At 44.0% G+C, this 25954-nt stretch overlaps 1 protein-coding gene and 1 long non-coding RNA gene across 26 annotated transcripts in view; one reads left to right on the top strand and one right to left on the bottom strand.

Annotated features, from left to right (window-relative positions):
• NCOA6 (nuclear receptor coactivator 6) overlaps window positions 1-25954 on the bottom strand; it is a 104188-nt gene that overhangs the window by 63349 nt on the left and 14885 nt on the right. For 18 of the 24 annotated variants that reach the window (XR_011379932.1, XR_011379934.1, XR_011379935.1 and 15 more), the window contains exons 2-5: window positions 14550-14628; window positions 13021-13125; window positions 7957-8238; window positions 4841-4996 (exon numbers count right to left, since the gene is read on the bottom strand). Coding sequence is in view for 19 of the 24 variants with exons in the window: in XM_051846159.2 (XP_051702119.1) it covers window positions 4841-4996; window positions 7957-8191 (391 nt within the window). In the remaining 5 variants the exon portion in view is untranslated. Of the gene's footprint in view, window positions 1-4840; window positions 4997-7956; window positions 8239-13020; window positions 13126-14549; window positions 14629-22412; window positions 22455-25954 lie in introns of all 24 variants that reach the window. The other 6 variants (XM_070051909.1, XM_017341664.3, XM_070051910.1 and 3 more) reach the window with 3 other exon arrangements.
• The window catches only part of LOC108176605 (uncharacterized), a 46847-nt gene that overhangs the window by 7266 nt on the left and 13627 nt on the right, over window positions 1-25954 (top strand). Inside the window, exon 1 of one of the 2 annotated variants that reach the window (XR_007919651.2) lies at window positions 8054-8192. The exons of the other annotated variant lie outside the window; for it this stretch is intronic. This is a non-coding gene — a long non-coding RNA (uncharacterized lncRNA). Of the gene's footprint in view, window positions 1-8053; window positions 8193-25954 lie in introns of those variants that run through there. 2 annotated transcript variants of the gene reach the window in all.

Genomic DNA, 25954 nt, shown 5'->3' with positions numbered 1-25954 from the left:
TAGTAGCAACTCAAATCTTACTTGATCCAATGATAAAAAAATCTCTGAAATAAGTTTCAAAATGCTTCATGTAATTCCAAAATATTAACTATTGTTACTACAGAAGACAGCACCACCTTGTGGACAGTTAAAATATAGCTAGCTTGTGACTGAAGAGTTGAAAGGCTGAATGCACTCAAATCTTTTCATAAGGTAAGGCCCTTGTTTACAGAGTCAGATGATAAAGCATGAAGCTAATGAATATATAACAGTTTCTTCTCTCCTGTCATTGATCTATGTCAGATTTCTGTGTGGATTTAACCAAGAAGGTTGACTAGTCATAGGGAACACACATCCTCCCAAAATGGGACCAATCACTTGCCTATGGGAGTCAGGAATAAAAGAGAAAGAGAATACAAGTCTTTTTTTTTTTTTTTTTTTAAAGATTTAATTATTTATTGGAAAGGTAGAAAGGCAGAGGCAGAGGCAGAGAGAGAAACGTCTTCCATCTGCTAGCTCACCCCTGAAATGGCTGCAGCTGAGCCAATCTGAAGCCAGGAGCCTGGAGCTTTCTCCAAGTCTCCCACATGGGTGCAGGGGCCCAAGGACCCAGGCCATCCTCTATTGCTTTCCCAGGCCATGGTAGAGAGCCGGATTGAAAGTGGAGCAGCTGGAATGCTGGCATTGCAGGCAGCGGCTTTACTCACTACGCCACAGCATCAGCCCCCAAAGCAAGTCTTCAGGGTTTCCATCAAAGGAATTATTAATATACCATAGACATTCTAAGCAGAAAGAGTACTGTTCTTGAAACAGACATAAAATCATGTCATTCCCCTGCTTAAAACAACTCAATGTTTTCCATTGTTTTGAAAATAAAAGCCAGGGGCTAGCACTGTGGCACAGTGGGTTAAGCTGCTGTCTACAGTGCCAGCATCCTATATGGACACTGGTTCAAGCCCCAGCTGCTCCACTTCCGATCCAGCTGCCTGCTAATGTGCCCGAGAAAGCAGCAGAAGATGGCCCAAGTTCTTGGGCCCCTGCACCTGTGTGGGAGATCTGGATGAAGCTCCTGGCTTTGGCCTGCCCCAGCCCCAGCTGTGGTGGCCATTTGGGGAGTGAACCAGCAGATGGAAGATCTCTCTACCTCTCTGTCTTTCCCTTTCTCTCTGTAATTCTGCTTTTCAAATAAATAAATAAATCTTTTAAATAAAAAGGAAATAAAAGCCAAACTGCTTAATAGAGTATACAAAAATTCAATCTGATCTGATGGCACACAAAGCCAGAATTATTTATTGCTGGCCCTTTACAGAAAAAGCTTGCAGACTCCTGTTTTAGGACTGGTGACAAAATGTCCTCAAAAAAGATGTTTCCCCAACTTCCTGGCCAAAAGTCAAAAAAGAATGTGTATAAGGGGATTCCTCAATGGAGAATGGACAGTGGAGGGAACAACCTGCCCTTCAGTCCCTGCAACAGACACCATGACAGTGGCAACACTTTCTTTTTTTTTTTTATTTTTTTGACAGGCAGAATGGACAGTGAGAGAGAGAGAGACAGAGAGAAAGGTCTTCCTTTTGCCGTTGGTTCACCCTCCAATGGCCGCCGCGGCCAGCACGCTGCAGCCAGCGTACCACGCTGATCTGATGGCAGGAGCAAGGTACTTATCCTGGTCTCCCATGGGGTGCAGGGCCCAAGTGCTTGGGCCATCCTCCACTGCACTCCCGGGCCATAGCAGAGAGCTGGCCTGGAAGAGGGGCAACCGGGACAGAATCCGGTGCCCCGACCAGGAATAGAACCCGGTGTGCCGGCGCCGCAAGGCGGAGGATTAGCCTAGTGAGCCGCGGTGCCGGCCAACACTTTCTCTTACAGTTGATAATGTCATGAGTCCATCACCTATTTCACAGAAGTAACAGCTGCCACCACTTTCACTCCTGGCTAAATTCCCTGCAGTGTGGAAAGAGGTGATCTACAACAGTATTTCAAAAAGTCTGTGGAAAAGTGGGACTAAAAGATACGTTTAGAGGCAGACATTTAGCCCAGCAGTTGAGATGCTGGTTAGGATACAGTGTCCCATGGTGGAGTACCTGGATTCAAATACCCAGCTCTGCTACTGACTCCAGCATCGTGCTAATGCACACCCTGGAAGACAGCAGTGGATTCTGCCACCCATTTGGGAGACCTGGATTGAGTTCCTGGCTCCCAGCTTTAACTTGGCACAGCCGTGGCCATTTTGGGCACTTTGGTAATAAACCAGCAAATGGGAGATCTGTCAGTCAGTCAGTCTCTGCTTCTCAAATAAAAAAAGTTTATTCTGGTGCAAAATATTTTTAATTCCATGCACAGCTTTTTCATAAAACTGATTTTCCATAAACTTTTTAAAGATGCCTCATAAATTACTTTCTGCACTGTTATATGTGAACTTCATAATTTTTTGTGAACATTTATTTCATTTGAAAGGCAGAGTTACAGAGAGAGAGAGAGAGGAAAGAAGGGAGAGGAAAAGGAAGAGGAAGAAGAAGAGAATGGGAAAGAGATCTTCCATTTGCTGCTTCAACAGCCATGGCTTGTCCTGGCAGAAGCCAGGAGCCAGGAACTTCATCTGGACCTCCCATGTGAGTGCTGGGGCCCAGGGACTTGGGCCATCTTCCACTGTTTTCCCAGGTGCATTAGCAGGGAGCTGGACTGGAAGTAGAGCAGCCAGGACTTGACCTAACAACAATATTGGATGTTTGTGTTGAAGGTGCCAGTTCAGCTGGGTCAGGCTGAAGCCAGGAGCCAGGAGCTTTATCTGGGTCTCCCACATGGGTGGCAGGGCCCAAGGACCTAGGCCATCTTTCACTGCCCTCCAGGCATATTAGCAAGACCTGGATTGAAGTGGAGCAGCTGGTACTCAAACTGGTACCCATATGGGATGCTGGTGCTATAGGCAGTGGCTTAACTCACTATACCACAGCACTGGCTCCAACATTTGGGTTTTTAGGAAACTACTATTATGTTCCATAATGTATCAATAGCCTATACAGTCATCCTGTGGTATCTAAGGAGATTGGTTCCAGCTCCACTCCTGAAGATACCAATATCCACAGATGCTCAGGTCTCTTCTTTAAAAAGGCATATTACTTGCATATAACCTGTGCACAACCTCCTCTATACTTTAAATCATCTCTAGATTAGTTGTAATATCTAATACAATGTAAATGCTATGTAAATAACTATTTTTATAAATATTTTTATTTATTTATTTGAGAGGTAGAGTTACAGACAGTGAGAGGAAGAGATAGAGAGAAAGGTCTTCCTTCCGCTGGTTCATTCCCCAAATGGCTGCAATGGCCAGAGCTGTGCCTCTCTGTACCTATCTGAAGCCAAGAGCCAGGTGCCTCCTCCCAGTCTCCTATGCGGATGCATGAGCCCAAGGACTTGGACCATCTTCTACTGCTTTCCCAGGCCATAGAAGAGAGCTGGATGGGAAGAGGAGCAGCCAGGACTAGAACCGGTGCCCATATGGGATGCCAGCGGCACAGGCAGAGGATTAACCTACTGCGCCACTGCACTGCCCCATAAATAACTGTTATACTTAGGAAATGACTAGGAAAAAAGTATGTACATGTTATGAGTACAGAATATTTTTGATCTGCAGTTGGTTAAATTCATAAATGTGGACTGTGGATACAGAAGGCCAAGTGTATACCTCAAAATTTTGAGTTGATATTTGTAAGCCGAGTAAGGGAAAGAGGATTGGAAGGGAATACTATTCCATAGAGAGAAAACATCAAGGCAAAGCATACGTGGCAGGAGGAAGAACTGTATGTTCAATAAACCAAAAGAAAGCTGGAAGGGCTGAAACACAGAAAGCACGAGAGGAGAGTTATATAAGCTAAGGACGAAAAAGGCAGAGGAGGGGCCACCATGGCGTAGTGGGTAAAAGCTACAGCCTGCAGTGCTGGCATCTCATATGGGAACCGGTTAGTGGCCTGGCTACTCCACTTCCAATCCAGCTCTCTGCTATGGCCTGGGAAAGCAGTAGAAGATGGCCCAAGTCCTTGGGCCCCCGCACCCATGCGGGAGACCCAGAGGAGACTCCTGGCTCGTGGCTTTGGATCGGTGTAGGCCATGGCAGAGAGCTGGATTGGAAGAGGAGCAGCCGGGACTAGAACCGGTGCCTATATGGGATGCAAGTGCTGCAGACAGAGGATTAACCTTCTGAGCCACAGCGCCAGCCCTGCAATAGCAGGGTTTTAAGCTGTGCATCTGTGTTTAGCATATTTTCATTTTGAAAAGAATCACTCTGCAGCTCCATGCTAATGGCCTGGGAAAGCAGCTGAGGATGGCCCAACTACGTGGGCCCTGCCACCCATGTGGAAAGAAGCTCTCTCTCTGTCTCTGTAACTCTGACTTTCAAAATAAAGAAAGAAAAATTTAAAAAAAGAAAAGAATTACTCTGGCCAAAATATTTAGAAAATTAATATTGCTACAAAAGGACTATTCAGGACCTCTTGATCTGTTAGATAAAAAAAGAAAATAAAGTTTATATTTAGTTAAAGGAAACAAATGACATTAAATATTTTTGAATAGACAAATCAGTTCCTGGTCAGGGTGCCAGCAAACTCAATTTGAGAAACTGATGGTCAAATTAGCCAAAATGATGGAGTTTGAGGCTACAGACGCTGAGGAGCATCAGGACCCAGCCACAGTCTCAATCCCTCTTTATCTAATGGTGCTGCAGTGGGAAGCACAGGTTAGATGAGCTACTAGCATTCTGGAACAGAACAGAGCAGAGGAATAAACAAAGCAGCAAAGAAAATCATGCCATTACTCCACTGTTGCTATATTTTGGTCCAGATGGGCACAAGGCAAAGAAAGAGACCTTCAATCTGAACGGAGAGAATTCCCAGATCCCGAAGCTGCTGGTTGTTGCTCTGAGCCAGGATCCGTAGCCGCTCCGCTGCTTCCCGGGGGATGTTGAATGTCACACGAACACTGTTCCAGGGCTCCACCTTCTGTACCTTTAGCTTGCTGGATTCTTCACCGTGAAAGAAAGATAATAGTATTAGAATTTTTAAGCACTAGAAGATGTGGAACTAAAAATTGGAAATAAATAAGCAAGGCAAAGTACTAGCTTGGAATAGTTGAGAGAATTTGGGTTTTGGTGTTAAAACTTAAAAACTAACCCCAGGGGCGGGCATTTAGCCTAGCAGATAAGTTGACAGTTAAGATATCCCCAACCCATATCACAGTACCTGGGTTCAAGAACCAGCTCTCACTACAGACTCTAGCTTCCTGCTAGTGCAGACAGTGGAAGGCAGCAGTGCTGCCTTGAATGATTAGGTTGTTGCTACTCACATGGGAGACCTAGACTGAGTTCCTGGTCATCAGGGCCTTTGGAAAGCAAGAGCAAATGGGAGCTCTCCTTCCCTCACTCTATCTTTTCCTTTCTCTGCCTCTCAAATAAATAAATAACAGAAAAAAATCTGGTTCCAGTTCTACTACTTAGCACCTGGATGGCCTTGGATAAGCTATTTAACTTTATTATAACTTGCCTTTCTCTTCTCTAAAACTATGAAAAAAACTACTTGATGAGATTGTGAGTACTAAATGAGATAATACAGGTAAAAAATCTAGCACAGTACCTGACACACGATAGGCACAGAATAAATGGAAAGAAGATGGAGTAAGAACATAGGAGAGAAGAAGGAGATACATTTAAATTAATAGAATAACATCTACTTCTGGACTTAGTTCAAGCTAAGGAAAAGCTTCAAATTTTAAGTGGAATTCTATAAAAATACTGGATGCAGAAATGAGAGAGCTTCAAAAGGTTCATAGAAAAGCAGAAATAAGAGATAATATGTTGGTGCCAGTGCTGTGGCACAGTGATTAAAGCTACTGCCTGCAGTGCTGGCATCCCAGATAGGTGCTGGTTCAAGTCCCGGCTGCTCAATTTCTGATCCAGCTCCCTGCTAACAGCCTAGAAAAGCAGTGGAGGATGGCCCAAGTGCTTAGCCTCTGCACCCACATGTGAGGCCTAGAAGAAGCTTCTGGCTCCTGACTTCGGACTGGCCCAGCTATAACCTTTGTGGCCATTCCCAAAAGTCAAATCAGCAGATGGAAGATTCTCTCTCTAACTCTGCTTTTAAAATAAATAAATTAATCCTTTAAAAAAAAAAAAAGAGAGAGAGAGAGAGAGAATGTGTTGAAGAACTGGAGTTGTACAGCAGATTAAATTGCTACCTCCAAAACCAGCATCCCACCACATGAGCACCAGTTCGAGTCCTTGCTGCTCCTCTTCTGATCCAGCGCACTGCTAATGCAGCTGGAAGATGGCTCAAGTCCTTGGGACCCTACATCACATGGGAGATCTGGATGGAGTTCTATGCTCCTGGCTTTGGCCTGGTCCAGCCCTGCCAATCACAGCCATTTGGGGAGTGAACAAGCAGATGGGAGATTTTCTCTCTCTCTCTCTCTCTCTCTCTCTCTCTCTCTCTCTCTGTAATTCTGCCTTTCAAGTAAGTAAATAAATCTTCTTCTTGTAAAAATAGATTTATTTATTTTGAAAGGGGGGGCGCGTAGATCTTCCATTCGCTGGTTCACTTCCCAGATGGCTGCAATGGCCAGTGCTGGGCCAGGTCAAAGCCAGGATCCAGAAGCTTCTTCTGGGCCTCCCACATAGGTGGCAGGGGCCCAAGCATTTGGGCCATCTTCTGCCACCTTTCCCAGACCATTAGCAGGAAGCTGAATTGGAAGTAGAGCAACTGGGACACGAACTGGCACTCATGTGGGATGCTGGCGTCGCAGGAAGTGGCTGTACTCACTAGGCAACAATGCTGGCTCCAATAAATGGTTAGGATGACAAATTTTATGTTATATATATTTTACAATAATTTTTTAAAAATCTCTTATTTACTTATTTATTTGAAAGGCAGAGTTACAAAGAGGCAGAGGCAGAGAGAGATCTTCCATCTGCTGGTTCACTCCCCAAATGGCCACAACAGCTGGAGCTGGGCTGATCTGAAGCCAGGAGCCAGGAGCTTCTTCTGGGTCTCCCATGTGGGTGCAGGGGCCCAAGGACTTGGGCCATCCTCTACTGCTTTTCCAGGCCATAGCAGAGAGCTGGATTGGAAGTAGAGCAGCCCAGACTTGAACCAGCACCCATATGGGACTCTGGCACTGCAGGCGGTGGCCTTCCGAGGATCATTAGCATGGAGCTGGACTGGAAGCGGAGCAGCCAGGAATTGAACCAGTGATCTGATACGTGATGCTGACATCACAGGTGGCCACTTTGTCCACTGTGCCACAATGCCAACCCCTCTAAATTCTTAGGAGTGTGTTACCTCATTGCCTTTAGCAAGTGGTCTCTTTTTCCCACATTACTAGTGAATTTCACGTCTGGATAAACCCAATGTAGAAGGGCTTAAGAGCTGGAAGTGCTTTAGACAACATGTAGGAGCTCTCCTCTATCCATAGCTTTTCTGAATTTGAGAAAGCCATAAAATGGTAACCATGTGACCACTTTTTTATTATTGGAATGTACTAGCAAAGGGTCAATAAATTTACTTTCGCTTAAGTCATAATCCAAGGGAAAATTATTTTGTATGGAGTTGACTAATTTTTCAGCTAGATCGAGCCTGAGATTTGTTTTCCATTCTTTAAAATGAAATTATCATCAATATCACTTCCTCAATTAGTTAACTTTTAAAAATCTTATTGTGGCTAGTGCTGCGGTATAGCAGGTAAAGGCCACTGCCTGCAGTGCCAGTGCTATTGCGGCCAACTGGGGAGGGAATCTCTCTCTCTCTTTCTGCCTCTCCTTCTATCTCTGTGTAACTCTGACTTCAAGTAAATAAATAGATCTTTAACAAAAAAATCTCAAAGCCTTTCAACCCAGTTTAGTGAACTTTTACTTTTTAAAATCAGGATAACCATAGAAAGGTAAATAATTCAAAAAGAGTAACAAGAAGGAAAAAAAAAATTAAAGCAAATTACCCATGTGTAACAAACTGGGTACATTCTTCAATATTGTATCCAGTTTCCATTTGAAGTCTTTATCATCTATATTTCCTTTGAAGGCCACAAAAATTGTGGAATCCTCCAAGATACCATCACTTTTTGTATCATCATCTTCTAGTCCAGAGTCAAAATCCATCTCTGAGTCTTCCACTGTTGATGAACACAAGGAAGTATAGATGTCTTCTAAGTTTGGAAGGTCATCCAAAACCATGGTGAGTATTATTCCAGAAGCAAATGCCAAGTAGACAATAAGAAAACCTTTGAAAAGAGGAGAGGACGCAAAAAGAGTTATAATACATAATTCTATATTCAATAATGCAAAATCCATAGTTAAGTCAAAATTTTATTTGCTAATAAAAAAGTCATACAAAATTTTTAAATTATATGGAAAATAAAAATTATTTTAATTAAGATAGTCTAAAACAATTATTTCTTAAACATACTGGAAGTAAAAATATATCAGTCTTGACTAATGTTCCTTTTATTATGTTAATATGCTATGTTTTTACAAGCCTAGAACATCTGGAGGTGAGAACAAAGGATCACAAAGAAAATAAAATAAGTACTTTCTGAGAATCAATTATATACATAAGCTTTAGGACAGCCCCACAGAGCCAGGCATTCATCAAGATTCTCCTTACTATAGTCCTCCCAAAAGCTTCAGAGGAGCCAAGATTTCTGAAGTCTTCCTCTTAATCCAGCCTGCAAAGTACAACTTGACTCAGATGAAAGCACCTCGATGATTACTTAAAATCCTAAAATCTGTCATGCAGATCATCTTATATAACTTTTAAAGGATTAATAGTAATAGTATGGGCCGGCGCCGTGGCTCACTAGGCTAATCCTCCGCCTAGCGGCGCCGGCACACCGGGTTCTAGTCCCGGTTGCCCCTCTTCCAGGCCAGCTCTCTGCTGTGGCCAGGGAGTGCAGTGGAGGATGGCCCAGGTGCTTGGGCCCTGCACCCCATGGGAGACCAGGAAAAGCACCTGGCTCCTGGCTCCTGCCATCGGATCAGCGCGGTGCGCCGGCCGCAGTGCGCCGGCCGCGGCAGCCATTGGAGGGTGAACCAACGGCAAAGGAAGACCTTTCTCTCTGTCTCTCTCTCTCACTGTCCACTCTGCCTGTCAAAAAAATAAATAAAAAAAAAATAGTAATAGTATGGCTGAACATAATGATTCAAATGCAAAAACATTTAAAACTTTTATGAAAGGAAAATAAGTGGTTAATACAGGTTTATGAAAGCAAAGAACTGTGTCCTAGACAGAACTAAGTTGTTAACATTCAGCTCTGAAGAAGTTACTTTTTTTTTTTTTTGGACAGGCAGTTAGACAGTGAGAGACAGAGAGAAAGGTCTTCCTTTACCGTTGGTTCACCCTCCAATGGCCGCTGCGGCCGGTGTGCTGCAGCTGGTGCACCGCGCTGATCTGAAGCCAGGAGCCAGGTGCTTCTCCTGGTCTCCCATGCGGGTGCCGGGCCCAAGGACTTGGGCCATCCTCCACTGCACTCCCGGGCCACAGCAGAGAGCTGGCCTGGAAGAGGAGCAACCGGGACAGAATCCAGCGCCCCGACCAGGAATAGAACCCGGTGTGCCGGCGCTGCAGGCGGAGGATTAGCCAAGTGAGCCGTGGTGCTGGCCTGAAGTTACATTTTCTGCTATTTCTGCTATCTAATCTTTTTGGGGAAAAATTCTTTCATTATATGTTATGCAGCCCGAGCCATGCATTAAATATCACACAGTGTGGCTATTTTCATCATTAGCTTTGGGATTGAGGATCACATTCTTAATCTAAAAGTGAACGAATGAACATCAATTTTCAGCATTCATGTTAAGCAAAAATAGTATGGAAAAAAAAATTCACACAAATTTTCTAATTTAAAAAAATTCCTTATGTAAATTATAATTACAACTTAAAAAGAAAAAAAAAAGATGAGAAAAAACGGACTGAAAATAAATCTCCCAAAATACAGACAGTGATTATGCTAGGTTCACACTGACAAATTTTCTTTTCCTATTTTATAAATATGCTATAAGTCATTAGGTTAGGAAATACAAGTCTAATTGTGCTATAATATGGTTATATCACTTAGAGAAATGGAAAAACAATTAGCTTTTAAAACTGTTCAAATTTTCTTTTTTAAATACTGACTTAACTTCAAAAGCAAAGGTTTTCTAAAAAACCAACCTAAGCAGGGCCCGTGAGTGTTATGGTGCAGTGGGGTAAGCTCCCACCAGTACCCAATGTGAGCACTGATTTGAGTCTAAGCTGCTCCACTTCTGATCCAGCTGTTGTGGCCATTTGGAGAGTGAACCAGCAATGGAAGATCTCTCTCTCCCTCTCCTCTCTAATTCTGCCTTTCAAAAAAATAAATAAATCTTTTTAAAAAATCTAATCTTGGGGGAAAAATTCTCTCATTATATGTAAATATGGAAAAATACTTTCACATTTCAGTATTTTACATTTGAGTAAAGCACCTCATATTTAGCTATTAAATCCTTTTCTTTTTCTTTTTTTTAAGATTTATTTATTTATTTGAAGCAGAATTACAGACAGAGAGAGGGAGAGAAAGAGAGAGGTCTTCCATCCTCTGGTTCATGCCTCAATGGCCACAAGAGTCTGAGCTGGGCTGGTCCAAAGTCAGGAGCCAGGACCTTCTTCCATGTAGGTGCAGGGTCCCAAGTACTTGGGCTATCCTCTGCTGCTTTCCCAAGTGCATTAGCTGGGAGCTGGATGGGAAGTGGAGCAGCTGGAACTTGAACCAGAGCCTATATGGAATGCTGGCACTGAAGGTGGAGGCTTAAACTACTATGCCGCAGTGCCAACCCCTATTAAATCCTTTTCTACTGCTATGACTGTCATAGTGGAAAAGTATGATTTGGGTAGCCAAAAAAAAAAACAACAGCATTTAGAAAATCCCTTATAAATACCACTACCCTTATTTAACTGCCATCTGCATTTTACAGCTTTCAAAGAACTTTAGAGGTAAATAAGCAATACAAACAAAAATTTTTTAGAGCTCAAAAGCTGTTGCCAATTTACTTTGTATGAGTGAGGGTGAACACTTTTTCATTTGATTGGTGTTTATAACCCTTGCCTATTTTCTTCCTGGACTATGGCCTTTTTATTTATTAAACTCTTTATTTAGTAGACACATTCAGCCTTTGATTATAATGTAAATTAAACGTATTATCTTGGGGCCAGCACTGTGGCGTAATGGGTAAAACTACTGTCTACAACATCGGCATCTCATATGGGCAACAGTTTGTGTCCCAGTTGCTCCACTTCCCATCCAACTCTTTGCTAACAGCCTGAAAAAAAAATAGCACAGGGTGGCCCGAGTACTTGGGCCCATGCAACCCATTAGGAGACCTGAAGGAAGCTCCTGGCTCCTCCCTTTGGTCTGATCCAGACCCAGCAGTTGTGGTCATCTGGTCATTGGAAGATCTCTCTCTCTACCTCTCCCTCCTCTCTGTGTAACTCTGACTTTCAAATAAATCTTTTATATATATATATATATATATAAAAATAAAATATTAAGTAAAAAAAAGGGGGGACTGGCGCTGTGGCGTAGCAGGTAAAGCCGACGCCTGCAGTGCCAGCATCCCATTTGGCCGCCGGTTCAAAATCCAGCTATTCCACTTCCGATCTAGCTCTCTGCTATGGCCTGGGAGAGCAGCAGAAGATGGCCCAAGTCCTTGGGCCCCTGCACCTATGTGGGAGACCTGAAAGAAGCTCCTGGCTTCAGATCAGCACAGCTCTGGCCATTGTGGCCAATCGGAGAGTGAACCATTGAATGGAAGATCTCTCTCTCTCTCTCTCTCTGCCTCTCCTTCTCTCTCTGAGTAACTCTGACTTTAAATAAATAAATAAATCTTAAAAAAAAAAAAAAAAAAAAAAAAAGGCCGGCGCCGCGGCTCACTAGGCTAATCCTCCGCCCAGCGGCGCCGGCACACCGGGTTCTAGTCCCGGTCGGGGCGCCGGATTCTGTCCCGGTTGCCCCTCTTCCAGGCCAGCTCTCTGCTGTGGCCAGGGGGTGCAGTGGAGGATGGCCCAAGTGCTTGGGCCCTGCACCCCATGGGAGACCAGGAGAAGCACCTGGCTCCTGCCATCGGATCAGCGCGGTGCGCCCGCTGCAGCGGTGGCCATTGGAGGGTGAACCAACGGCAAAAGGAAGACCTTTCTCTCTGTCTCTCTCTCTCACTGTCCACTCTGCCTGTCAAAAAAAAAAAAAAAAAAAAAAAAAAAAAAAAAAAAAAAAAAAAACACACAACTGTTGCTCAGGGATCATTATGGTGGTGCAGCGGGTTATGTCACCACTTTTTTTTTTTTTTTTTTTTTTTTGGACAGGCAGAATGGACAGTGAGAGAGAGACAGAGAGAAAGGTCTTCCTTTTGCCGTTGGTTCACCCTCCAATGGCCGCCGTGGACGGCGCGCTGCGGCTGGCACACCACGGCTGGCACACCGTGCTGATCCAATGGCAGGAGCCAGGTACTTATCCTGGTGTCCCATGGGGTGCAGGGCCCAAGCACTGGGGCCATCCTCCACTGCACTCCCGGGCCACAGCAGAGAGCTGGCCTGGAAGAGGGGCAACCGGGACAGAATCCGGCGCCCCGACCGGGACTAGAACCCGGTGTGTCGGCGCCGCGGCTCACTAGGATTAGCCTAGTGAGCCGCGGCGCCGGCCCTGTCACCACTTTCAACATCAGCATCCCATATCAAAGAACTGGTTGGAGTCCTGGCTAAGCTTCTTTGGATCTATCTCCTGCTAATGTGCCTGAGAAGCCAGCGGAAAATGGCCCAAGCGTTTGGGCCTTAAAACTGCTTAAAACTGCAGGTGGTGGCCTTTACCTGCTATGCCACAGCACCAGACCCACATTATCTTTTAATTCCATTTTTCCATGAACCTTTTGAAGCCTCCTCATATTTTATTCACTGTCTCTATGAAGAATAAATAAATTCTAGACAGTTTTTCTAATACCAGAAAAGCTGAAAGGATAAATGTTAGGTTGGTCCTTATTTATTCTCTCAAAATTTTACTCACCAAAATGTCTTCCTTAATTTTTATCATTTATCCAGGTCATCTTCTAAGTCCAAACAAGTTGGCATGTTTAGTGCTTTGTTTCAAGGTAGCAGCCAAATCAAAATTCTAAAAATGAGAGAGAGAATTTTTTGGAAAGTCATAGTGATGCATAGAAATTCCAGCAATGAACTATCTTTGCAACAAAAATCAATGCTATTTTCATGTTATCAAGCTAACATTGGCATCTTCAAAGAATGTGAAAATAGTTTTCATTAAGTCTACAAAGAACAATTTTCCTGAGATCTTAAGCGACTCATTAGCAAACATTCAAGGAGGGTAAGAGACAAATTCAGGGACTTGCATTAGCTTCACTTAAGAATCATTAAGGCGGGGCTGGCACTGTGGCATAGTAGGTTAAGTATTTGCCTGTGGTACCAGCATCCCATATGGGCACTGGTTTGAGTCCCAGCTGCTTCACTTCCAATCCAGCTCTCTGCTAATGCGCCTGGGAAAGCAATGGAAGATGGTCCAAATGCTTGGGCCCACGCACCTGCGTGGGAGACCCAGAAGAAGCTCCTGGCTTCGGATTGGCGTAGTTCCAGCTGTTGCAGCCATTTGGGGAGTGAACCAGCGGATGCAAGATCTACCTCTCTGTAACTACCTCTCAAGTAAATAAATAAATCTTAAAAAAAAAAAAAAAAGGTCTCATATTCCCACCAACATTATGAGTGGCACCAAAATTAAAGAAAAACAACAACAAAAAGAATCATGAAGGGGCCAGTGGTGTGGTGCAGAGCTCAGATGCTGCCTGTAACACCAGCATCTTACATCGGAAGCGCCAGTTCAAGTCCCAGTTGCTGTGCTTCCAACCTAGCTCCCTGCTAATGCACCTGGGAAGGCAGCAGAGGATGGCCCAAATACTAGGGTCTCTGTCACTCATGTGGAAGGCTTGCATGGAGACCTGGGCTCCTGGCTTCAGCCTGGATCGGCCCCAGCCATTGTGACCATCTGGGGAGTGAACCAGCAGATGAAAGATCTCTCTAACTTTGCTTTTCAAATAAATAAATCCTTAAAAAAAAAAATCCATGGGCGTTGAGGGTGAGATCAAGACTTTTTACTCTATATCTTTTTAATAATGTTTGATTTTTAAACAATGTGAATATATTATCTATGCAAAACTAAAGTCAGCTATCCAGTCCAGTGCCTTCTTAAACCCTTGGTGACAATATTCCTATTCTTATCCCATTTCAGACATACAACAACCAAAATATCTCTGCCTTCTATTCTCTTGCTTTGACAAGGGCTCCTCTGACCACATTTCTCATGAGAGTCATTTCAGAGTCAGATAAGAACTCAACCAGTGCCTCCTCTAACTCCATGTTCCCTCAGGCCAGTCTTTGACACTGGTCCCCCTCAGCTATCCTGCCCCACACTCTTTACCTCTAGGCTCTTTTATTCACATATTCTGTTTCTTCCCACCCACACTCCTCCCTGCCCTCAGCTGGCTCCTCAACAATGCTCCTATCAGTATCCTGGCAACCCTTGCTCACCTATTCTTCAGGCTGTTGAAGTCTACCAGCTGCCTGTCCTCCACACCTCCTGGCTCACAAACTTGAAGTTTTATCAGAGCTAGAAGAGAATTTAGAGGATAATTAGTAAAACTTCTTCACTCTTTCACAAAGGAAAACTGAAACCTACATAGTGGTTTTGCAATGTGATAGAGTAGTCATAGACCAAGATTGTGGCAGGATTAGAATTAGAGCTGGGTCTTCCAATCTCAAGTTCAGCCACGAGGGTTACCCTACCCCACTCAGTGCAGTGCGCTATTAGCAGAAATAATAACCAGGCAGATGTAGTCTATCGAGCTAAAATTCCCTAATTAAAAGTGCCCCAACTAATCCAAAATGACTAAAGTCAGAATATTTGAGATCAAATGAGCATGGGCTCTGAAAGAACTTCACTGGCTCTCAACCTTGGCTATATATTAAAATTACTTGGGAAACTTTAACGTCTGCACTTCAGCCCCGAGTTGTGGGATTTAAACACTACTCAGGTGATTCTAATATGCCACCAAAGTTTAGTTTAATTATGCCACCAAAGCGGCGGCTTTACCCATTATGCTACAGTGCCAGCCCCAACAGTTTAAATACTCATGCAACATGGCAGACCTGGTGGGATGCAGACACTTATTTTTTTAAGTTTCCTAAATAATTATAATGTATAGCTATGGCCGAAAAGCCAGGCATCAAAGTTTTCATACATCATTTTCCCCTTAGATGAGGTAACTGAGTCAGGTGGGGAATGTGGATAAATAATTTGTCCCAAGAAAGTGATAATAGAAGAACAAAAGCTTCTGCTTCTTTTCTTTTGCCTATTATAAACTTCAGTTGTTTATTTAAAGTTTTCTGCTTTTAACATGAGTAATGCAAGGCTATACTGCTTATAAGAAAATCAAACAAAAGTACAGAGAATCAAAAAGTAAAGTATGTTACCCTGAGTTATATATAAATTTATATGGGGCCAGTATTGTGGCACAATGGACTAAGCTGCCACTTGTAACACCAGCATCCCATATTGGAGCTGTTCACTTCCAACCCAGCTCCCTGCTAATGTGCCTGGGAAAGCAGCGGAAGATGGCTCAAGTGCTTGGGCCCCTGCCATCCATGTGGGAGACCAGGAAGGAGTTCTAGGCTACTGCCTTTGGCCTAGCCAGTCTTAGCTGTTGCAGCTATTTAGGAGTGAATCAGCAGATGGAAGATTTCTATATCTCTGTAAATGCCTTTCAAATTAAAAAGAAAAAAAAAAGGATTATACTGTTGGGCTGGTGCTGTGGCATGTCGGTAAAGCTGCCGCCTGCAGTGCCGACATCCCATATGGGTGCCAGCTCAAGTCCTGGCTGCTCCACTTCTGATCCAGCTCTCTGCTATGGCCTGGGAAAGCAATAGAAGATGGCCCAAGTCCTTGGGCCCATGTGGGAGACCTGGAAAAAGCTCCTAGCTCCTGGCTTCAGATCAGCACAGCTTCGGTCGTTGCGGCCAACTGTGTTACTCTGATTTCAAGTAAATAAATAAATCTTTAAAAAATATTATACAGTCATTAAAATGTTATAAAAGTATATTTAAATTGCTATAACATTAAACCAACACTAAAGACATTTTGAGTGAATGGGAGAATTTTTAATATAAAGTATATTTTAGATAACATAAAAACTAATTTTTTTTTAATTTTTTGACAGGCAGAGTGGACAGAGAGAGAGAGAGAGAGAGAGAGAGACAGAGAGAAAGGTCTTCCTTTTGCCGTTGGTTCACCCTCCAATGGCCGCCACGGCCAGCGCGCTGCGGCTGGCGCACTGCGCTGATCCGATGGCAGGAGCCAGGTACTTATCCTGGTCTCCCATAAGGTGCAGGGCCCAAGCACTTGGGCCATCCTCCACTGCACTCCCTGGCCACAGCAGAGAGCTGGCCTGGAAGAGGGGCAACCGGGACAGAATCTGGCGCCCCGACTGGGACTAGAACCTGGGGTGCCGGCCGCAGGCAGAGGATTAGCCTAGTGAGCCGCGGCGCCGGCCTAATTTTTTATGTCTGATAATGGTAATGTGATCACATAAGAAAATGACCTTACTTTTTAGAAACAGAAATTGAAAAAGAGGCAAAACGACATGATGTCTGCTCTAAAATATTTCAGTAAAGAAACCATAGATTAAGTGAATATGGCAATATATCAATTTTTGTTAAACCTAGCTGGTAAGTATGTGTATGTGGACTTCTACACCATTCACTTAATTTTTGATTATAAATGTATTAATATAAAGAAAAAATGTCATGTGATTTTTCTCAACATAATAAGTAGAAGGGAAGAAGCAAATTAAAAACCAGTTTAGGAGGTAGAGTTGTGGCATAGCAAGTAAAGCTTGCAATGCTATCATCCCACATGGGCGCCAGTTTGAGTCCTGGCTATTCCACTTCCAATTCAGTTCCCCGCTAATGGCCTAGGAAAAGTAGCAGAAGATGGTCCAAGTGTTTGGGTCCCTGCATAAATGCGGGAGACTCAGATGAAGCTCCTGGCTTCTGGTTTCAGCCTGGCCCAGCTCTTGCCCTTGCAGCCATCTGGGGAGCAAAACAGTGGATGGGCGCTCTCTCATTCTCTCTCCTTCTCTATATATATATCTTTCAAATACATAAATAAATATTTAAAAAATAAATAAAAAATAAAACCGGTGTAATTACAGAATGAGCATTTTTTTTCAGAAGGAAAAGACTCTGGACAAATTTCACCAAAATGTTCAAAGTGCTACATCTGAGTAGTGACACTCTGGGTGATTTTTTTTAAATTATTATTTATTTTTTACTTGAAAGACAGAATTACAGACAGACGAAAAGAGAGAGGGAAAGAGAGAAAGAGAAGAAGAAATCTTCCATCCACTGGCTCACTCCCCAAATGGCTGCAATGACTAGGGCTGGGCCAAGCCGAATCTAGAAGCCAAGCGCTTCTTCCAGGTCTCCCATGTGGGTGCCGGGGCTCAAGCATTTGAGCCATCTTCTGCTGCTTTCGCAGGCACGTGAGCAGGGATCTGGAACAGAAATGGGGCAGCCAGGTCTTAAACTGGTGCTCATATGGGATGCCAGCATTGCAGGCAGAAGCTTAACTTGACACACCATAAGGCCAGTGCCCACTTTTTGGTTTTAGTTTGGTAATATATTTGATACAATTCACATACTATACAATTAATCCATTGATAGTACTTTACAAATTAAGTGGTTTTGAGTACATTCAGTTCTGGAACACTTTCATCACCGTCAAAAGAAACCCAGTGCGCTTCAAGTGTCACTTCCCACTTCCTTCTATCAATGTCCCCTTCCCAGCCCTGGGTAACCACTAATCCGCATTTGCCGCTACAGATTTGCACAGTCTGATTATTTCACATAAATCAAACCATACAATATGTCTTCTTGTGACTGATCACTCTCACTTACATAATGTTTTCAAGGTCCATCCATATTGTAGCATGTAATGCTACTTTTTTTTTTAACTGCCAAACAATGGGTAATATTTTTAGCCATTCATTAATTGATGGATATTTGAGTTGTTTCCATTTTTTCTATTAAGAATGATGCTGCTAGGCCGGCGCAGTGGCTCGCTAGGCTAATCCTCCACCTTGCGGCGCTGGCACACCGGGTTCTAGTCCCGGTTGGGGCGCCGGATTCTGTCCCGGTTGCCCCTCTTCCAGGCCAGCTCTCTGCTATGGCCAGGGAGTGCACAGGGAGTGCAGTGGAGGATGGCCCAGGTGCTTGGGCCCTGCACCCCATGGGAGACCAGGAAAAGCACCTGGCTCCTGGCTCCTGCCATCGGATCAGCGCGGTGCGCCGGCTGCAGCGGCGGCCATTGGAGGGTGAACCAACGGCAAAGGAAGACCTTTCTCTCTCTGTCTCTCTCTCTCACTGTCCACTCTGCCTGTCAAAAAAAGAAAAAGAAAAAAAAAAAGAATGATGCTGCTATGAATATCTGTGTGTGTAAACATTTGTATGGACATGGCTTTTCTTTTTTCTTTTTTTTCCCCAAAATATTTATTTATTTGAATGGCAGAGTTAGAGAGAGAGAGGAGAGAGATGAGAGAGAGGAGAGAGAGGAGAGGGGAGAGAGGGAGAGAGGGAGAGAGGGAGAGATCTTTCATCCACTGGATCACTCCCCAGATGGCTACAACAGCCAGGACTGGGCCAAGTGGAAACCAAGAACCAGGAGCTTCTTCCAGGTGTCCCACTTAGGTGCAGGGGCCCAAGCACTTGGGTCATCCTCTACTTCCCTCCAGGCACATTAGCAGAGAGTTGGATAGCAAGTGGAGCAGCTGGGATTTGAACCAGCACCAGTAGAGCCAGGACTCGAACCAGCACTCAAATGGGATGCTGGTGCTGCAGCACTAGACCACAGCCCTCTCTTCATTTCTCTTGGCTATGATGGGACTTCAAAAAATTCATGGAAAATGGAAATAAAAGACATGACTTTTCCATGTACTTTTTTTTTTTTTTTTTTTTTTTTTTTTTTTTGACAGGCAGAGTGGACAGTGAGAGAGAGAGACAGAGAGAGAAAGGTCTTCCTTTGCCGCTGGTTCACCCTCCAATGGCCGCCGCTGCAGCCGGCGCACCGCGCTGATCCTGGCAGGAGCCAGGAGCCAGGTGCTTTTCCTGGTCTCCCATGGGGTGCAGGGCCCAAGCACCTGGGCCATCCTCCACTGCACTCCCTGGCCATAGCAGAGAGCTGGCCTGGAAGAGGGGCAACCGGGACAGAATCCGGCGCCCCAACCGGGACTAGAACCCCGTGTGCCGGCGCCGCAAAGTGGAGGATTAGCCTATTGAGCCATGGCGCCGGCTCTTTTCCATGTACTTTTACAAGACTCCCTCAATATATAAATGTATATTTGAGCGTGAAACTGCTAGGTCCTATGCTATCTCTTTAATTTTCTGAGGAATTGACAAATGTTTCCAAGGCAGTGACACCAGTAAAAGTTCTCCACACCCTTGCCAACATTTGTTTTTTATCTTTCTGATTATAGCTTCCTAGTGGGTGGGACATGCATCTAATCATGATTCTGATCTGCATTTCATGATGGTTAATAACAGGCTAAACTTTTTTTTAAAAATGTTTTTATTAATTTTATTTTATTTTTTGAAATGCAAACACAAACAGATGAGAAGAGATCTTTTTTTTTTTTTTTTTTTTTTTTTGACAGGCAGAGTGGACAGTGAGAGAGAGAGAGACAGAGAGGAAGGTCTTCCTTTACCGTTGGTTCACCCTCCAATGATCTTTGCGGCTGGCGCACCGCGCTGATTCGAAGCCAGGAGCCAGGTGCTTTTCCTGGTTTCCCATGCTGGTGCAGGGCCCAAGGAATTGGGCCATCCTCCACTGCACTCCCGGGCCACAGCAGAGAGCTGGCCTGGAAGAGGGGCAACCGGGACAGAATCTGGCGCCCCAACCAGGACTAGAACCCGGTGTGCCGGCACCGCAGGTGGAGGATTAGCCTATTGAGCCGCGGCACTGGCGGAAAGAGATCTTTTATCCACTGGTTGATTCCACAAATGTCCACAACAATCAGAGCTGAGCCAGGCAAAAGCAAGGAGCCAGGAACTCATTCTGAGTCTCCATGTAGATATAAGGGACCCAAGTACTTGATCCAAGTACCTGCTGTCTACCAGGGTGGCCCATTAGCAGGAAGCTGGAATCAGAACTAGAGCCCTGCAGGACTTAAACCCAATCACTCTGATAGGGGATGTGGGCATCCTAAGCTACATCAAGACCTGCGTGTTGAAGGCAACCCTGGCCACAATAGGAGCCAGGATATGAACCAGACATTCCAACACAGGATGTGGGCCTCCCAAGCAAAAACTTAACCACTGTGCCACATGCCCATCCGGTGTGTGCTATTTTAAGAGGCTAAACTTGTGATAATTTATGCAATAATAGATAACTAACATACCCTCCAGGGAATCCTGAATAAATTGGGAATTTCTTAAAAAGGTAGATATACCATATGACCCAGCAATCCCACTGCTAGTTATCTACTTGAGAATAAATTAGAACATGTTTACATAAAGATCTGTACATGAATGCTTACAGAAACTTAATTCACAATTTGCAATCACTGGGAAACAATCCAAATATCCATCACGGGTGAACAGATATAACATGTTATGTCCATATAACAAAATACTAGTTGGCACCAGAAGGGAATGAATTACAGCTACATGCTATAACATGGTTGAGTGTAAAAATTATTATGTTGAGCAAAAGAAGCCACATATAAAAGATAATAAAATGTGTCAATGTATTTATATAAAACTCTAGAAAATGCAAAACAACATATTTAAGTGGGGGTATTGGGAAGTACAGGCTGCAAAGGGGCACAAGGTAACTCTGCGGGGTAATAAAAATTTTCTGTATCTTAGGTATGTAAGTTGTTTCACAACAAATATCATATCTGTCAAAGCCCACTGAACTGTACACTTCAAGTTGATAGTTTGTTGTATGCAAATTTTACTCATTAAGATAACCCAAAACAATGAAATCTTTGTAGAGCCTTCTTTAATGTAGCTGATTCTCTTATTCCAACTTATCCTCAAACTACATTCTACAGGTAACTTATCCAAATTACAGAGAATCTGGGGCTTCTCTAAAACTTATAAAACACTCTTACGTGCCAGGCACTGTTCTAAACACTTTGCATTATTAACACAGCACCCTCAAACCCATGAAAGAGATTCTATTACCCCCATTTTATGAACGAGGAAACTGAGGCACAGAGACGTTAAATAACTTGCTTAAGACCACCTAGCTAGAGTGTGCCAAGATTTGAGTCCAGGCAATTGGTTTCTAGAAGTTGGGTTTCACACTACACCATACTACATCACTCTACATACTCATACTATTAGTAAAAGCTCAGAACTACTGAAAATACAATCTCAGTTCACTAGAGACTAATAGGTTCATTCACTCATTTAACAAACATTCAATTATGCAAGTTTGTTTTAAATGCTAAAGATACAATGATTTTAAAAATGTAGACATGGCACCTCTTTTCCTGAAGTATATTCTAATAAGAATTTAGATAGGTTTAAAGTCCAAAATTTTAAAATCAAAACATTTATAGTTGTATCCACATATTTATTCAAATATTTATGGGGGAAAAAAAGCCACAAGTCACACAGTAGCCAATTCTCCTTTAACTAGGTAGAGAGTAGTTCTCAAACTCATCTGCACTGTAGAATCACTTAGGGATCTTTTAAAAATTCCAAAGTCAAGGCCATACCCTCCTAAGCCAATTGAATCACAATCTGGGGGCTGGTGGAGTGGAGAAGAGCAGGAGACAAAGACACCAGTAGCTTTCCCCAACCTTCACAGGTAACCAAGTTGCGAAATCACTGAGCTAGAGTTTTTGTCTGGGCAGAGCTGATTCAGGAGAAGAGGGAGGCAAATAACAACTACATAGATCTGTCTTTCCTTGTGATTTCTAAGGCAGCTTTTGATTTTTTTTCAACTTTATAAAATCTGAAAACATCAGAAAACAAGGCCAAATAAGTTACCTTCCTTCTTTATCTATGCTTACATTCTCTTCCAGAATCACAGACAACTGAGAATTCATCTTTTCATCTTCTCTTGGTACTTTCCATGAAATCAACATGCCATACACATGGTCAACATAAATGATAAAGACCTTTTTATTAAATAGATCTTACTTAACTTAGTCAGCTTGGACCTAACCACATGCCAAATGCAGCTTGTCAAAGTGAAATATCCTATAATATCTATAGATCAAAATGCTTCTTTTTAAAAAGTAAAGGCTATTTCTAACTCAATCCTTTGTTTAAATTGAAGCTGAGTCTTATAAATCAAACTTGCATTTGTAGTCTATAGAATTGACAGACCTGTTTAAGAACATTCTGACCCCTCTCCATTCCTCCCAGGACCTAGACAAAAAGGAAAAAGGGCAAAGGGGAAGAAGAGAAGCATCAGAAGAAAGGACTAAATATATTCCCAAGAAAAGACTATTCAAAGTACAGTTTTATGAGTGACCAAATTCCTTCTCTCTACTGTTGTTTCTGCTAATTTTATTCTAGAAAAAGTTGTAAAAGACATGAGATGATCTAGTCTCTAGTCCAGTGGCTTTTAACAAGAAAAGCTTGTAAATCTCCAAAGAACCTCAAAGCATTTTCAAAATTACCTCAGTATAAATGTGTTTACTTTATAATTCATTATCCTTATGATTTGTGAACTCTTCTTTATGTGTGTTAGACTTCACATATTTTAAAGACAGATACAGTACATCTGACCTGGGCTGAATCCCTAAAAGATTCTAAATTGGTATCAAAAACAAAGCCCCACAATGGTATATGATTTGCCCTTGGTCACGGAGGCAGTTAACTACAAACTAGCCCTTCTAGTTACTTTCTGTTGCAAAACTGCAAATATTTTGGTAATATTATACTTTAAATTTAATATTTACTCTCCTACTTACATTCCGAAAATATTACAAATGACAACAGCAAAAACAAAACAAAAAACAAGCAAAAAATGAATGGAAAACAGATGTCCTAGGTTCACAACTGTGCACTCTCTCAGCTGCTGTACCACCCATAAAAGGAAATTAAAACCTAATGTTCATGCAACCATTTCCTGACCTCAGTATCCATTCTTTTTAACGCTCTCCACAAGGACTTATGTCAAATTATTAATAATAAAACCAACTGGTTACATATTCAAAATAGTCTAGCATTATATTTTAAATGTTTATTTCTTTACTTGAAAGGCAGAGAGAAAGAGAGAGAGATAGCTTGCTTCCATGTGCTGGTTCACTCCCCAGATGGCTACAATGGCCTGGGCTGAGCCAGGAGTCTGGAGCTTCTTCTGGGTCTTCCATGTGGGTGGCAGGGGCCCAAGCACTTGGGCTATCCTCCACTGCTTTCCTAAGCACATTAGCAGGACACTGGATGGGAAGTGGAACAGCCGGGACTCAAACTTGCACCCAAATTGAATGCCAGCCCTCCAGGCTGTGGCTTAACCCACAGTGCTGGCCCCTGTGTCTGGTCTTTAGAAAATATACATAAATAGGAACTATGGAACTAATAACAAGTTCAATATGAGTTAAGGAGCTGGTTAATAGGAATTCTTGTGGTTTCTGTGTGCATGTGGGGATTGTAGCTGGTAATAGCACAAATCGAATGCCAATTTAAAGGATGAATGCTCCCCTGATTTTGGTGATTATTAACACTATTGATCATAACTGATTATTAATATTCTGACACATAATATATAATTCTTCCCAAGTTAGAAATGTGGTACTAGCCTTTTGTTTCATCAGGTTTGTGTATAAAATACATGTCCTCAAACTCTAGATTGCATTACTCTTTCCATCGAAGCCATAGTATCCCCTTTATGTACACACATACACAGAGAAATTTAATTAATTAACTCAGAAAAGGTTCATTTAGCTCCTAGGCAGCCCCTTTAAGTTCTTCTTAAAGTAAGGTAGAATATATCAAAATTTTAAAATAAATAAGAATACCAGACAATATAATAAGTATATATTAGAACAGGTGGGCGGGAAGAAGGAAAGTGGGGTGGCAGAGAAAACATTGGTCCAGTTCTCAGGAAATACCAATCTCATGAGGTGGGAAGAGTGAATCAGTGCTCTATTTCTCCTTTCTCCCTCTGTTGACCCCACACTTCACAACCAGGCTTACTTTTCTAACGTAAAGCTTTCATTACAGCAACACATAGCTAATATCACTATATAACTTTCGATGGCTCCCCAGTGCTTATTTAGTTTGGGAGCCCAACCTTCCCAGCCTGAACAGAAAAGAGCATTCAAGGCCTTCTGTGATTTAATCATATGAGTGCAGCAATCAGCAGGACAGGTTTTTGCAATTAAACTTCCTGGGCTCATATTCTTTCTCTGTTAGCTTTACTCCTTAGTTTTGTGGGGGTTTTTTTGTTTTGTTTTTTTAACCTTTCTTCATTTGTTTGAAAGGAAGTTACAAAGAAAGAGGGACATATCCTAATGGGATTCACTGCTCCTACCTCCCTGCCTGCCCCCGCCCCCCGCAAAGATTTAAAAGGACCTATTCCTGAGCACCTCTCTCTCTCTCTCTCTCCCCCCTCCCTCCCTCCATCTCCTGACCTCTGTCTCTGTCTTTCTCTCTCTCACACTCTACTTCTCCCTCTTTTCCTTCTTCGCCCCTTCCCTCCATTCTGTCGGGTTTCCCCCCAATAAACTTTTTTTTTTTTTAATTTTTTGACAGGCAGAGTGGACAGTGAGAGAGAGAGACAGAGAGAAAGGTCTTCCTTTTGCCGTTGGTTCACCCTCCAATGGCCGCTGCGGCCAGCGCGCTGCAGCCGGCACACCACGCTGATCCGATGGCAGGAGCCAGATACTTATCCTGGTCTCCCATGGGGTGCAGGGCCCAAGCACTGGGGCCATCCTCCACTGCACTCCCTGGCCACAGCAGAGAGCTGGCCTGGAAGAGGGGCAACTGGGACAGAATCCGGCGCCCCCGACAGGGACTAGAACCCAGTGTGCCGGCGCCGCTAGGCGGAGGATTAGCTTAGTGAGCCGCGGCGCCGGCCCCCAATAAACTCTTTCCCAAAAAGAAAGAGAAGAGAAGAGAAGAGAAGAGAAGAGAGAGAAGAGAGAGAGAGAGAGGAGAGGAGAGGAGAGGAGAGGAGAGGAGAGGAGAGGAGAGGAGGAGAGGAGAGGAGAGGAGAGGAGAGGAGAGGAGAGGAGAGGAGAGGAGAGGAGAGGAGGGAGGAGAGGAGAGGAGAGGAGAGGAGAGGAGAGGAGAGGAGAGGAGAGGAGAGGAGAGGAGAGGAGAGGAGAGGAGGGAGGGGAGGGGAGGGGAGGGGAGGGGAGGGGAGGGGAGGGGAGGGGAGAGGAGGGGAGAGGAGGGGAGGGGAGGGGAGGGGAGAGGAGAGGAGAGGAGAGGAGAGGAGAGGAGAGGAGAGGAGAGGGGAGAGGAGGGGAGAAGAGGGGAGAGGAGGGGAGAGGAGGGGAGAAGAGGGGAGAAGAGGGGAGAAGAGGGGAGAAGAGGGGAGAAGAGGGGAGAAGAGGGGAGAAGAGGGGAGAAGAGGGGAGAAGAGGGGAGAAGAGGGGAGAAGAGGGGAGAAGAGGGGAGAAGAGGGGAGAAGAGGGGAGGGGAGAAGAGGGGAGAAGAGGGGAGGGGAGAAGAGGGGAGAAGAGGGGAGAAGAGGGGAGAAGAGGGGAGAAGAGAAGAGGGGAGAAGAGGGGAGAGGAGGGGAGAGGAGGGGAGAGGAGGGGAGAGGAGGGGAGAGGAGGGGAGAGGAGGGGAGAGGAGGGGAGAGGAGGGGAGAAGAGGAGAGAAGAGGGGAGAGGAGGGGAGAGGAGGGGAGGGGAGGGGAGAGGAGGGGAGGGGAGGGGAGGGGAGGGGGGGACGGGAGGGGGAGGGGCCGAGGG

Source organism: Oryctolagus cuniculus, chromosome 11 (assembly GCF_964237555.1).
Source record: "Oryctolagus cuniculus chromosome 11, mOryCun1.1, whole genome shotgun sequence".
NCBI classification, from domain to species: Eukaryota; Metazoa; Chordata; class Mammalia; order Lagomorpha; family Leporidae; genus Oryctolagus; species Oryctolagus cuniculus.
Note: the sequence above shows the minus strand (reverse complement) of the source record. Positions and strands in the feature narration are given on the sequence as shown.